The 15,212-nt window shown below is 38.3% G+C and overlaps 1 protein-coding gene and 1 pseudogene across 3 annotated transcripts in view; one reads left to right on the forward strand and one right to left on the reverse strand.

Moving 5' to 3' along the window:
• CDK19 (cyclin dependent kinase 19) overlaps window positions 1-15,212 on the reverse strand; it is a 142,731-nt gene that overhangs the window by 21,433 nt on the left and 106,086 nt on the right. For all 3 annotated transcript variants that reach the window (XM_045843005.1, XM_045843007.1, XM_045843008.1), the window contains one exon: window positions 3,127-3,184. In XM_045843005.1, coding sequence (XP_045698961.1) covers window positions 3,127-3,184 — 58 coding nt within the window. The remainder of the gene's footprint in view (window positions 1-3,126; window positions 3,185-15,212) is intronic.
• On the forward strand, window positions 9,829-10,345 carry LOC123821546 (annotated as a pseudogene).

Below are 15,212 nucleotides of genomic sequence, written 5' to 3' on the forward strand. Positions count from 1 at the left end.
GAAAGGCCAGAAAACACAATATACATTCTTGAAAACAATCCCTGCCTATTGTGTGAACTTTAAAGGAGTTTTAAACCATTTTTCAAATAACTACTAATTTAGACAAAAGGTAACTAGCTTAAACATTACTAACAATTGTTTTCCTAAAATTGGATAGGAATGAAATCTTCAGTTCAGTTGGTAGCAGTAGTAAAATTCTGCTGTGGGTGCTAATCGGGGAGAACAAATGAGAGAAAAACAGCAAAAGACATTGTCTACCACCAAGGAGCTAACACGAAGGGGAGATTACAGAATACACAGAGTAGACAAAAACTGAAAAAGGGTAAATGTTATAAGAATACAGGAAAGTTGCTACTGGTTTCGACTAAACTCTAAATCTGAAGGAGGAGCCTATGTCTCCATTGTGTTTCTGGAACCATGTTTAATAAACACTTCTACAAATGGACTAAATGGAAAGTAGAACCTGAGCTGGGTTCTGAAGGATACATTGTTGGGAATAGTAAAGAAGGCAGTAAGCATTTTCGGTAAGGCCTGGGAAGTCTGTCATAGGTTGCTGAGGGGGGAAAGGCTTAGATATGGGGCAGGGCACAAAGTGTTTTCCGCTTGATGATGCTTTTCTTTTCAACCAGAAAAGAACTGTATTGTGGTGTTAAGCATAGACATCAGAGCATTACTATTAAAAAATAATAATAATGTGCTATTAAAACAAATTTAAAGCAATTAATCAAGTAGATTGTTTACTTGTCCTTTATTATTAATTATTGCTTAGTTTTAACCCTGATTTTATCTGGAATCTTGAACAGAATTACCATCCTAAAACTCTTAACAGTAAGGCAAGTAACTAGCCTGGTTAGGATACAGAATTTCATGTTGAGAGACTGTAGAGATATGTGGGAGCCATAAGGGGAAGACATTAAGTTTGGGTGACTGGGTTAAATGTGATGACAGGTACAAGCAAGGGAAAGTGTAAGAAAACGATGAATTTGGTTCGGAATAATAGAGTATAGGCTGACAACAGGAAATCAAATAGACATAAGGATTTCACTTAGGGTGACAGAATGGAATCTGAAATCTAGATCTTAAAATAATTTTCATACAGTCTAAGATTTTGAGGCTACAAATAACCAATTCCCAAATAAGTAAGTTGGAGAGGGAGTCATGTCCACAGCCAGTGGCTAGGGTGTACTGAAACAAAAGGCTGATACAAGTAAGAGGCAGTAACGAGTAAAATACAGAGGTAACAGCAGAAGCAGTATACAGAATATGTGATATCATACGGACCAAGGAAAAAAAAGAGTCCCAAGGCCAGACTGACTGCTCAGGAGAACAAATGGCTAAGGCAGTAAGGGAAAATGGTGACTAAATACAGGCCACTAGATTTGGTAAAATAGAAGTGAAAAGTTGTCCTTTTACAGAGCAGTTTCAACTGAGGAATGGAATTAGAGGACAGATTATAAAAAATCAGGGTGAGTGGAACCAATGGGTGAATATGTGTTTTAGAAGTAGAGGAACAAGGAAAAACAGGTAGAGCAGATGGCAACAAAAACACAATGGAAATGAGAAGATTTCATTTAAAATCAAGAAGAGAACCGTGAATGTTTGAAGGTGAAGACGGGGGACCCTGAGAAGGGGAGAATGGAGATCCCATAATATGAGGGGCTGAAGGGTAGCAGGAAGGTCATTTAAGCAAAGAAGGACACCAGCTGGGCCTCAGGAGGGCGGAGTCCCTCTTCCTCTGACTGTTTCAAAGGCAGAGCTGTGCCGACAAAAAGTGGTCAGTGAGGTCACACCAGACAGCTCTGCTCTCACTGGGTAGCAATGTTTGTAGGGAAAGAGACTCGGGACTTGGAATTCAAGTCCTTCCTTTGGAAGGCAGAACAAGCTATACCCTCTCTAAATCCAGCTTTCCTTATCTACAATATCTACCATAAAGGGCGGTTGTGTAAAACCACAAGGTAAGTAATATATGAAAGTATCTACCACACTGGATAGGACACCATTTATTTTAATGTCTCTCACAGGGAGGAACTATCCTTTATCTCCCTCCCACTTTCACCAGTGTCTAGCAAAAAGTAGGGACTCAATAAATGCCTATAAGAAAAAACGTAAGCGTGAGTGAGAAATTAGCGAGGAGCGGTGCAAAAGAGATGGAAAAGGAAAGGGATGGAAAGCAGTGACCTGGTTCTTAATTAACATCAACAAAACTTTTGAATGACTGCATCACAGTAAACTCCAAGAGGAAATTTAAAGAAAGAGAAGTTGGTTTAGAACAGCATCTTCAGGGCCTGGGCCAGTGTATTAACTGAAGTAGCAGGCTAGGCAGCAGGGCAGGTTCAGCTGAAGTAGGACAGAATCAATTTGTAGTAGGTCAAGTTAGCATTTTGTACCAACCCTAGCATGATACAGTCTAATAGCAAGGAAAGCAGGTTGATGACACAAAATTTATTTTTTAAATCCTTCTAAAAAATATTGAACATTCAATAAATGTAATTTCTATTAAAAGAAATTAGAACAAAGTATTTCTTAGCTCACGTTCTCCCCAAATATGTCATAGGTATAAATGATGCCAATTTCTTTTAGATCCTTCAGGGTTGGAAAAAAATTTTTTAATGCATAGATGAGACTTCTTTCCACTGCCTTAACCTTAAGATTGGCAAGTAAGAGGGTCTATAAACATATACATCCATTTGGAAAAGATATGTTGGTCCCTGGCACAGAACATATGTGGGACGGGGGAAGATATCTGTGAAGGTCTGTATGTATTAGGTAAGAGTGGAAGAGATATGTTTAAGGAAAGAACACTTGGTAAAGTTGAAACAAAAGTAAGCTTTATGGGATTATGTTTTGGGTGACTGTGCAGGACAGTCATAGTGACATAAATACATGTTTGGGATTTTGTATGGGAATGAAAGTTTTCGTGGGCTTGCTTAACTCAGCTTAGAATTATAGAACCTTATTTTGGGAATAAACAAGGGATTTAAACACTATATTTCCCAATACCTTTTCTAAATATACTACGAGAAAGTAATTTTTAAATTAATTACTTAAATAATAGTATTAAAAAGGGAAACCATCATTGCAGTCACTTCAGTTTCTTAATAAATTATTTTAGAAATAATTACCTACCTATTTTGACTCTCCCCCTCTCAGGACCTTCTCCCATTACTAGGATATTTGCTGGTTTCTAGAAATAAAAATAGAGCATTCAAATTACTATGTTTATTCTTTTGACATGCTCTAAAATGGAAAAAAGTTCTTATAATAGAAAAAAGTTCTTATAATATTGTGTATTTTCAACAAAACTATAATCAAATATTAAGTACCCTCTACATAGTTAAAGCATTTGACATCCTTGAAGTTAGCAATAACTTTCCATAAACATCTTTGCTATGGAAACATCTTATTTTCAAAATTTTATCATACAAATAAATACAAAGTAATTAAAGCTGTCATCTCCATTTGCCTCGCAGAGCAATGAGTAATAATTTAAAAACCTGTACAAATCATGAACTGTCTGCTTGCTGCCCACAACAGTTTTTGTGGCTGAAAAATTCATATGAAATTTCAAACCACAACATAATTACCTTCCTTTAAACAAATCAAATGGAATATTCCTTGCTAAATATTTCTAAACTCCTGTAGGAAAATATGATCAACATTCAACAGACTCCATTAAAATTCATACACGTTTTCAGCTCTAGTTCATGCAAAAGCAAGGTATTCAAAATATAATTTCAAGACATAAAATAAAAACCAAGGCTAATACAAAGCTATATAAACAGTAGGCTGCAAACATGTCCACCACCTTTGAAGTCATCCTCATCTGTAGCGGACGTCTGGAAACAGAGGAGCTGTCTAGGAAGGCCTTTGGGCAATGTCTCCTCTGTAAATTCCATTTATAAGGTCTTCTCGGCTTGAAATGAGTTATGAACTGAATAAAGTCTTAAAGAAGAAATAAACAGGACTTTCTGATTTTTTGAAATCAGAAGATTAAGACAAAGGGTGACAAAGATTTCACCAAGGTTTTGAGTTATATGACTGTAAGAATGATGGTGCCTTATTATGGCAAAGTTATGAGAAGTACTGGTTTGGGAGTAGGAGTGACACAAAGATGGCGATGACATAGTGAGTTTGAGGAAGGTGAGATGCTAGGTCATACTAGCCAGGGGGTGAAAATAGGAAGATCTGAATTTGAAAGTTGGTCACTGGAGTGTGACAACTGAAGGCAAAAGACAAGATTAGTTTATCATAGCATAAGGAAAAAAATAGCATCAGACGAAAACTTAACACTCAAAATTCAAGCTTTAAAACTATTTATCAAAGATCCATTATGTTTGAAGCATTGTACTGGAGACTTTCGGGAACAAAATCTCTGGACTCAAGGAACTTAAAACCTAGTGCGGAAAGATGAACAGACAGATTTTTAGAATACAAAACAGCAAAATAAAATGTCAAGAATGAATGATATTTTTCAATGAATATTAGTCTTTAGTAAGAAGATGACTTTGAATGAATATAAGGATGACTAAGACTTTGATAAGCATAAACAAAAGAATGACTTTCCAGGCTCAAGGAGCCCTATAAACAAGAGTATGATCACATAAACATCACAGACACAGCATACTGAGAGCATCTAAAGTGTTCAAGATGCTCAGTGTAGAAATGAGACTAGAAACCATGTTGGGAATAAAATGCCACATTAAAGAAGCTGGAATGTATTCTATAGGCTAAGCTGAGCAGAACAGTAAAATAATCAGATCTATATTTCTGGGGGAGCTTTGCCCACAGAGCCCCCCATCTGCCACAGATAAGAATAAGTCTACCAAGACATGATCTGCTTGAGGAGGAAAGATGGACAATCTCTCAAAGGAGAAGGACCAAGAGTCTTTTCTCAATAGGCTTTTATTGGGTTCAATTTGCACAGGTATACAGGTAAAGCTCATCAATCATTGTCAGGCAGCAAGGATCAAACAATAATAACATTCAAAGAACTACCAGGGCTTATTTTGAGTCAGGGTCTGTTAGCTAAAGGGCTATAAAACTTTGAGAAACAAACTCATTTCCTGCTTGGACCCTTATCAGAAAATTGAGGGCATTCTTAGCAAAGCAGGTTTCACAGGATTTTATATATTCTTTCTTAGGCCTGATCACCCCCCACCCCCCACAATCCGCCCTTTCCAGCACAGGGCTGCACCACCCTCTGTCATTGTGTCAGGCTTAAGTCAGGCAGGAGAAGTAAGGCAGCCAAGAGATTAGGAGACTTCTTGCAGACAGAATGAGGACTCGGGCCATGTCAAAGTCAAAGGCTGAAGGTCCATCATCCCTTTCTCCATAGCCCCCCAAGTCCTTCCCTGAGGGATCCCTCATGACCATGCCTGTCTTAGGTGGTCCCTCCTTTGGGTAATTTTACCCGTCATTGGCGAACCGGTCATGCACTGGGGGCCAGGCAGAGTGAAGTAAGGTGGGCAGAGGCAGCACCCCTGCCAGGGAGATTAGCTTTGTCTCTTTAGTGATTTATGGTCCCAAGGTCTCTCACTCAGCCTTGGCCATGGGGGGTTACAGCTTCTGAAACCAGACAAGGCAGTTCCCTACATCTATTTAGGGGAAAAACTCTCATAGGATTATGAAGAATGAAATGGAAGGGATGGATAAACCACAAAGCAGAGACAGAGAGGCGAAGTGGATGTGGAATACAATAACCTAGGGAAAAGGGCATCCTAACTTGTGACAATAGTCATGGATGAACACACAGAGCATTTCAAGGTAAAAGTTGAGTACTTGGCATGGCTCTTTTTACACCACCTTCTCCACCCTCCATAGTCATTCATTCAACAAATATTGACTGAGAACATACCAAGTATCAGGCATTGGTTTAGATGCTAGAGATACAGTAGTAAACAAAATAGGACAAATCCTTGCCCTCATGAAGCTTACATTCTAGTGGAAAGAGAAAAGCAATAAACAAATCCACAGTACATCAGATACTTGTAAGTATTGTGGTAAAACAAAACAAGGAGAATACCAGAAATTCCCACAGCTGGTATTATGGCAGACTAAGTGCTCTAGGGGACTCTTGTCACTACAGAACAGACATGGGCTACATAAGAAACATTCTTTGAAGAATCCCTGATCTCACCACAGGTCTATAACAGCCCCCAGCCTCACCCCAAATAATGTATCCTTGTGGCTGGAGAATGACAGGAAGGTGGGATGGGCCTGAAGGCAGATGACAGTAACACACTTCAGCAGGGACACTGAACCTTGGGCCACTAGCAAAATGTGAAAGCTGAGCGGCTACCCCTCAATCAGCTGAGACTCTCAAGGAGAATGTAATAAACCTAGATGCTTCCAGCAGAAGCAGAGGAAATCCTCTCTGGAGAAAAAACTTCCTAATTTAGAACCATTTTCATGCTAAAAGCATATGATTTCCATATTGGATTAAAAACAAAATCCATTCTATACCACTTACAAAAGGTCCACCTAAGTGGAAGCACCATAAAAGCTGAAAGTAAAAGGCTATTAAAAAGATGTATCAGGCAAACTGCTAAAAGAAAGGTGGATCATGGGGCAGGCTGGAGGAGAGTATGGGGAGGGAGATGAATGGTGATGGAGATTTGATTTGGAGGGGTGAACACACACCAATACAGTATAGAGATGATGTAATGTAGAATTGTGCACCAGAAACCTGTAAATTTTGTTAACCAGAGTCACCCCAATAAATTCAATAAACAGGAAAAAAAGAGCTGGATTAGCTAAGTAAATGTTAGACAAAGTAACTTTAAGACAAAAGTATTACTAGGAATAGAGATGGTCCCTATATAATGACACAAGGTTCAGTTCTCCAGGAAGAGGCAACACTTCTACATTTGTGACATACTCGAATAAATACATACAGCAAAAAATGATGTAACTTCAGGAAGGGAAAAGACCCATGATACAATACTTTTCTTGATTACTGATGTCAAGTAGACAAAGATACAGACTACCCAAGGACACAAAGAACAAGGATGACATAGCAGTCATATACACATCTTTTACCCAATAATTGGAGAGTACACATTTTTCTCAAGTACACTTGAATATTTACAAATACTGAAAGTATACTAGTAGGTCTCAAGAAATTTCAAGGAATTATTATCAGACAGACTGTGTTCTGTGACCACACTGCAATTAAGTTAAAAGTCGATTACAAGAGCAAAAACTTAAAACTCCATATATTTGGAAATTTAAAAATAATTCTAAATCACTAAGCAGTAAAAGAAAAAACTATGAAGAAATCATTTATGTTAGAAAGGAAGGAATGATAAAAATCACCACGTGCCAAAGTTAAGTTTAAAAAGCTCAACAGGATAAACAAAACACACAGAAGAACAAAAGGGCAAGGGAAGAAACCTATGAACTACAGAGGATTTATGAAGCCTCTAGGACAGGGGTGTCCAACTTTTTGGCATCTCTGGGCCACACTGGAAGAAGAGTTGTCTTGGGCCTCACATTATATACATAAACACTAATGAAAACTGATGAGCGAAAAGAAAAACAGATCCATGCATAATTTTCATGATATCCACGACCACAGGTAAGCAAAAAGTCCTCACATAATAACCCGAATTATACAGCAGCACTTTCAGTAATCTTTTAAGCATTGAGCATCGAGCAGGTCCCAAGTTTGTGATCACTACTAATATAGAAAATGTACATATATAAATAATAAAGCTTAGTGATAAAACTAAGTAATGTTGTAAGTAAATTTATAATTTCGCATTGAGTCACATTCATAGCCTGGGCCGCATGCAGCCCATGGGCCGCGGGTTGGACACCCTTGCTCTAGGACAACTAGAGCAAGAGGAGAGAAAGCACAAATTAACATTACAAATTACAGAAATGAACTTAACTATAAATTCTGTGGAGGTTAGAAAGATAAAAGAAGCATACGAACAACTTTATATCTATTAATTTTAAAACATACACAAAATAGACAAAGATAAGAAAATGTATCCTAAAAATTGACTCAAAATGAATTAGAAAGCCTGACAGTGCTGAATAAATTGAAACTGTAGTTAAGAGCCAGATCCTAGATGATCAAGATGCAAGTTTTCCAAATTTTCAATAAACAGATTATTTCAAATTTTATTCAAACATTTTCAGAGAACAGAAAACAGGGAATGTTCCCAATACATTCTAGAAGGCCAGTATAACCTTGACAAAAGCAGACAAAGTGAAAAAAAATTTCAGGCCAACCTCACTCATGAGTATATAAAAATATTAAACAAAATATTATTACGCCAAATACAGAAATAGGAATGCCAGGATGGCTTAACATAAGAAAATCTATATAAGTCCATCACCATAGTAGCAGATTAAAGATAATTATCTTGATAGTGGCTAAAAAACATAATTATCTTGATCGGCTGAAAAAGCAGTTGATGAAATTTAACACCCATTCATGATAAACACTCTCATCAAGTTAGAGGAAAAAATTCCTGCCCTGGCTCAGTACACTGAGAGCCAGCCTGCGAACCAAAAGGTCGCAGGTCTGATTCCCATTCAGGGCACATGCCTGGGTGGTAGGCCAGGTCCCCAGTAGGGGGCACACAAGAGGCAACCACAATTGATGTTACTCTCCCTTTCTTTCTCCCTCCCTTCCCCCCTCTAAAAATAAATAAATGAAATCTTTAAAAAAGAAAAAAAAACTTCCTTAACCCAATAATGGGTATCAGAAACTGAGAAGAAAATATTAGAAGCACTCCCTTTAAAATCAGGAATAATGTGCCCTGGCTGGTGTGGCTCAGTTGGTTGGAGCATCGTCCTGTAACTGAAAGGTTGCGGGTTTGACTCCCAGTAAGGGCACATACCTGGGTTGCAGGTTTGATTCCTCAGTCTGGATGAGTAGGATCCCATGTCTGGGTGCCTACAGGAGACAACTGATCGATGTTTCCCTCTCTCCCTTCCCCTCTCTAAAATCACTGAAAAAATGTCCTCAGGTTGCCCTTGGGTGAGGATAAAAAAAAATAAAAAATAATGCAAAGATACCCAAAATTACTACTTCTAAAGTCAACACTATATTATAAGCCTAGTGCTATAAAACAGTAACTAGAGGCATATGGATTGGAGAGGCAGAAACAAAGGTATGCTTATTTGGAAATGACATTATCTACACAGAAAATCCAAAGTACGTACAAACAAATTAGCAATAGTAACAGAGTTTGGTAGGATGTCTGGCTAACAGAGCAATTGACAAAGTCAACTGTATTTCTATATACCAGTTAAGAAAAAAAGCTGGGAAATAATAATTTTTCAAAGGCAGCATTTCTAGAGCAGCAATAACAACAACGAAGAACGGTAAGGTGCCTAGGAATAAATATATCAAAGGATGTACAAGAATTTTTATACAAAATATCTTGAAATCTTATATTAAATGATATTACAAAATCCTAAATAAATTAAAAGCCCATGCTTATAGATAAGATTCAATAGAGGAGGCGGGCAAAAGTAGGTTTACAGTTGTGAGTAGGTGAAACAGTTTATTCTTTCATTATTAATTAGTATATTATTTTCCATATGAACCACCGTAAACCTACTTTTGCCTATCCCTGTATAGCAAAGACATCAATTCTCCCCATACTTATGTGTAAATTCAATGCAACTTCAATCAAAATCTCATCCAGGTTTTTTATTGTGGAACTTGAAAAGCTGGTTTAAAAATGTATGTGGAAGAGCAAAGAGCTAAGAATAGCCAAGATACTGTGAAAGCGTTAGAAGTAGAGATGAAGAGAGAAATCTGGCTCAAAACATGATATCAAGATTTATTTTAAATCTGCTGTCCTCCGCCATCATGGGTCGCATGCACGTTCCCGGGAAGGGCCTGTCCCAGTCGGCTCTGCCCTACCGCCGCAGCGTCCCCACCTAGCTGAAATTGACGTCTGACGTCTGATGACGTGAAGGAACAGATTTACAAACTGGCCAAGAAGGGCCTGACACCCTCACAAATCGGTGTGATCCTGAGAGACTCACATGGCGTTGCACAAGTACGTTTTGTGACAGGCAATAAAATCTTGAGAATTCTTAAGTCCAAAGGACTTGCTCCTGATCTGCCTGAAGATCTGTACCATTTAATTAAGAAAGGTGTTGCTGTTTGAAAGCATCTTGAGAGGAACAGAAAGGATAAGGATGCTAAATTTCGTCTGATTCTGACTGAGAGCCATATTCACCGGTTGGCTCGATACTATAAAACCAAATGAGTCCTCCCTCCCAATTGGAAATACGAATCATCCACAGCCTCTGCCCTCGTTGCGTAAAATGTCTGTACTCGAGCAATAAAATGATTGTTTAACTAGAAAAAAAAAAAGATTTATTTTAAACCTAGAGCAATTAAGACAATGTGATACTGGTACAGGGAAAGACCAGCTGAAGACAAACTGATCTGTGGGGCAGAACACAGCACTGGATGGAACCATGACAGTGAGAGAGGAGGAACTTGAGATCAGTGGGGGGAAAAGGACTTGCAATCCATGGCGCTGGCAAAACAGGTGATCCAAATGGGGAAAATAAATAAAATGGACCCTCACCTTATACCGCGTGCGCACACACACACACACACACACACACACCCCAATTTCAGGTGGATTAAAGGCTTAAATGTGAAAAGCAAAACTTTAAAACTTTTGGGGGAAAAATATAGGAAACACTCTGACCCTGAGGTATGGAAGAATTTCTTAAACAAGATGCAAGAAATAACCATAAAAAGAAAAGACTGATAAATTTGGCTATTAAAATAACTTCCAATCATCAAAGATAAAGAAAATAAAGACAAAGTACAAACCAGAAGTATTTGTTACACATACAAGTAACAAAGATTTAGTATCCAGAATAAAGAACTTCCTGCAAATCAGTAGGAAAGGCAACCCAGTAGAAAAATGGACAAAATGCCCAAACAGGTATTTAATAAGACCCATGTTTAAGCACTAAGCATATGAAAAGATGCTCAACCTCATTAATAACGAAGGAAATGCAAATTAATATCACAGTGAGATACTATTTTACATCTAGTATGTTGGTTAAAAATTAAGAAATGTTACGTAGTAAGTGGAGAAATGTCAGTACATTGCTGGTGGGAGAATAAATTGGTACAGCTTCTTTGGAAAAGGATTTGGCATCATCTTGCAAAACTGAAACACTGCATACCCTTCAACTCAGTAATTCCATTTTTAGATACCCTAGAGAATGTTCTTAGAAGCACAGTTTGTAAAACAAACAAAAAAATATGGACACATCCCAGATTTTTAGCTAATAGAAAAATGGAGAAATTAATTGTGGCAGAGTCATATATGAACTTTAAAATCGCAGTGAAAATCAGTGAATTACAAATAAGGGTTTAGAAATATTCAAATCTTAGATGTATTATGTAGAGTAAAAACAACCAAAACAGTTTTAAAAGACTATACACAGCAGAGTGCCATTTTCATAAAACTTAAAACCAAGCAAAGTAAAAATATATATGTTGTTTAGGCATACATATGAATGTAATAAATCTGTTTTTACAAAGAAGTGAGTAATGGATTAAAAATTCAGGATATCTGTTACCTCTTGGAAGGAGGCTGAAGGATAGGATGGTGAAAAACGAAAGTAGAAGCAAGCTATTGGTAATGTTCCAGCTATTGGGTTAAGGGACAGGCTCTTGACTGTTAAGCTTTATGAAGTACATAAATGTTCCAAATATTCTTTGGTATACACCATGTTTTAAGACTATAATAACAACAAAAAGAAAGCAATAAGTGGGAACAAGCCCTGCTGGGAGTGGTTTAGGAGGGCATTATTTTCAACAATATTTAAGCACTATTTTAAATTATTCAGAGAATACCTCCATGAGAAGTTAACGTTTTGGATAAGATCTGAAGAAAGGACAGTATAAGCTGGCTGAATCTAAAAGGAAGGAGCAAGTTGCAAGCCTCGAGGCAGGAGTTTGCCTGGTGAACCGAAGACACGCTAGGCAGCAGGGAGAACAGGCACTAATGGTTCTAGAGAGAAGGTAACCCAAGGGAAGGCTTGCCGGCTGTTTCCAATTCTTCTGACTTTGGCACAGTTTATTTGAGAACAGGATAGGTACTTGAGCATTGCCTGGCCTGTGCTGTGAGAGTCAGTGAGGGCTGCCACAAATTTGCAGGAAGGGCAAGGACATGGTGTTTGGAGCAGTAAGGAAAAACCTAGGAGAGCCAGCAGGCTGGCTAACTGGGGAAAGGGCAAAGAGACTGAAGTCAACGTGAGAGGAGAGTTAGCATAGGAGGAGCAGCGGAGGTATGGTGAAGGTCGAGAGAGGGGGCTTGTCAATCATACAGAATGATGTGGAAACATGGAAAAACTTTTGGTTTTACATAACTGGAATTAGCATGATTTTATATTATGGTTCTGTATGACCTATAATTTCTGCAAGTTGTGTAACACATATGTAGATTTTGGTGTTCTGCCCAATCTCTAACAGAAGCGTTTGGGCAGACTGTCATTTACTACTACAATATACATTTCTATAATGTTTGCTTTGGTACATTTTGGTATTATTTATAACTAGAGAAATAGTATTTTAGAAAACATAATAAGGAATAAATAATGCCGAGAGGAAAAAAGGGTGGTTAGATGAAAAAGAGCCAATGAAACCACCTGTAAAGGAACACCCACAGCATGAAAACGTAGGTAGCACAGGGTTCTAGAAGCCAAGAGAGTTGAGAAAGGAAGAGGTGATCTTTAGGCACAAGAGAATGAGGCAGTGAAAAGGTAACTTTTGGACCATTAGGAGGTCATTGGTGACTAAAAAGAAGCCAGACACAGTAAATAATACTCAAACAAGTGGAAAGAACATAAAGACAGTACTAGAGTGTACTTCTGAAGGCTTTAGTGAGAAGGGGATCTCTGGGATATAACAATTTTTAACCCTGGCTGGGTAGCTCAGCTGATTAGAGCACTGTCCTAATACACCCAGGTTTCAAGTTCAATCCTCAGTCAGGGCACATGCAAGAAGCAACCATGAATGCCTCAGTAAGTAGAACAACAAATCAATGTTTCTCTCACTCTCTCCATCTTATATATACCATTTGGAACATAATTTGTATTTCCTAAATTTTGAGCTTAAATTATTTAAAAAATAATGACATAGACAAAAACACAATGTATGCAATATGGGAGCAAAAACTACTTCATATAAAAAATGAAAACAGATTATCAACTGCTGAATAGGAGAAAAGCAGGAAGCTGGTCTTACATCATGTCAGTTAACTCTTGTTAGAAGTTCCTACAGTCAGTATTATGTGGAAACAGACCATGAGCACCACAATGGAATGAGGATATATAGAGAGAGAGAGCAAGGGGGATCTAGCTAGTATCAAAGCTAGTAGAAAACACTTTTGACATAACACAGTTGAAGCCTATGGAAGGTCTAAGTGTGGGGTCTCCTCATAGAATCTGAGATGTGGGCAAACCATGCAGTAACATGGTTTAGGGGAGCAGTGGCTGTGAACTCTTTTGTACAGTCTAAGAAAGAAACCCAAAGTTTGGGCAGTATACACGGAGTAGTCAAGATCTAGAATTGCAAAAGGAGTCATTTTTTAATGCACATCCTTTATCTGGGACCAACCGTCTCTTTCAAAACAAGTAAATACGAGTTCTAAAACCTCCAGTCTTAGTATCTCCATAGATAGTACCAAATCCTGTATGTACTGTGCTTTTTCCTATACATTGCCATACCTATGATAAAGTTCATTTTTTATTTTTTAATGTATTTTACTGATTATGCTATTACAGTTGTCTCATTTTTTTCTCTTTATTCCCCTGTGCCCTGCACCCCACCTCCCACCAGCATGCCTCCACCTTAGTTCATCTCCATGGGTCATACACATACGTTTGTTGACTTCTCCATTTCCTATGCTGTTCTTAACCTCCCTCCACTTTGCATCTACCTTTTATGCTTCTTATTCCTGTACCATTTCCCCCCATTCTCCACCCTCTACATTCCCACTGATAACCCTCCATGTGATCTCCATCTCTGCGATTCTGCTTCTGTTCTAGTTGTTTGCTTACTTTGTTTTTTTTTTTGTATTTTTTTTAGGTTCAGTTGTTGATAGTTGTGAATTTGTCATTTTACTGTTCATAGTTTTGATCATCTTCCTTTTCTTAGATAAGTCCTTTTAACATTTCATATAATTAGAGTTTGCTGATGATAAACTCCTTTAACTTGACTTATCCGGGAAGTACTTTATCTGCCGTTCAGTTCTAAATGATAGCTTTGCTGGATAGAGCAATCCTGGATGTATGTCCTTGCCTTTCATGACTTTGAACTCTTGCCTGCAAGGTTTCTTTTGAGAAATCAGCTGATAGCCTTATGGGAACTCCTTCGTAGATAACTCTTTTCTCTTGCTGCCTTTAAGATTCTCTCCTCTTTAACCTTGGGTAATGTAATTGTGATGTGCTTTGGTGTGTGCTTTCTTTGGTCCAACGTCTTTGGGATTCTCTGAGCTTCCTAGACTTCCTGGAAGCCTGTTTCCTTTGCCAGATTGGGGATGTTTTCCTTCATTATTTTTTCAAATAAGTTTTCAATTTCTTGCTCTTCCTCTGTCCTTCTGGCCCCCCTTATGATTGGAATGTTGGAATGTTTAAGTTGTTCCAGAGGTTCCTAAGCCTCTCATTTTATTGAATTCTTGTTTCTTCATTCTATTCTGGTTGAATGTTTATTTCTTCCTTCTGGTCCAAATTGTTGATTTGAGCTCTGGTTCCCTACCCTTCACTGTTGGTTCCCTGTATATTTCCTTTCCCTGTATACTTTCCTTATTTCACTTTGCATAGCCTTCATCTTTTCCGCTACTCTGCATCCATACTCAACCATTTCTGTGAGCATCCTGATTACTAGTGTTCTGAACTATGCATCTGATAGGTTGGCTACCTCTTCATTGCTTAGTTCTATTTTTGGAGCTTTGATCTGTTCTTTTTCTTTGAGCGGCATTTTTTTGGTTTTGGCATGCCTTTTCCATTGAAAGGGATGGGGCCTAAGGTATTCACCAGGGCAGGGCAACCATCCTCTCTGCGCTATGACGCAGTATGTAGGGGAGGGGTCCAAGAGGGAACAATGGAGCGTGCTCCACTCTCTGCCAGATTTCAGTCACTTCCCCCACTACCCACAAGCAAATTGGGCCCTTCTGGTGCTGATTCCCAGGTAGGTGGCTTGTGTATGT

This window comes from Phyllostomus hastatus, unplaced genomic scaffold, assembly GCF_019186645.2.
Source record: "Phyllostomus hastatus isolate PE091 unplaced genomic scaffold, TTU_PhHast_1.1 phas_contig_40, whole genome shotgun sequence".
Lineage (NCBI taxonomy): Eukaryota > Metazoa > Chordata > Mammalia > Chiroptera > Phyllostomidae > Phyllostomus > Phyllostomus hastatus.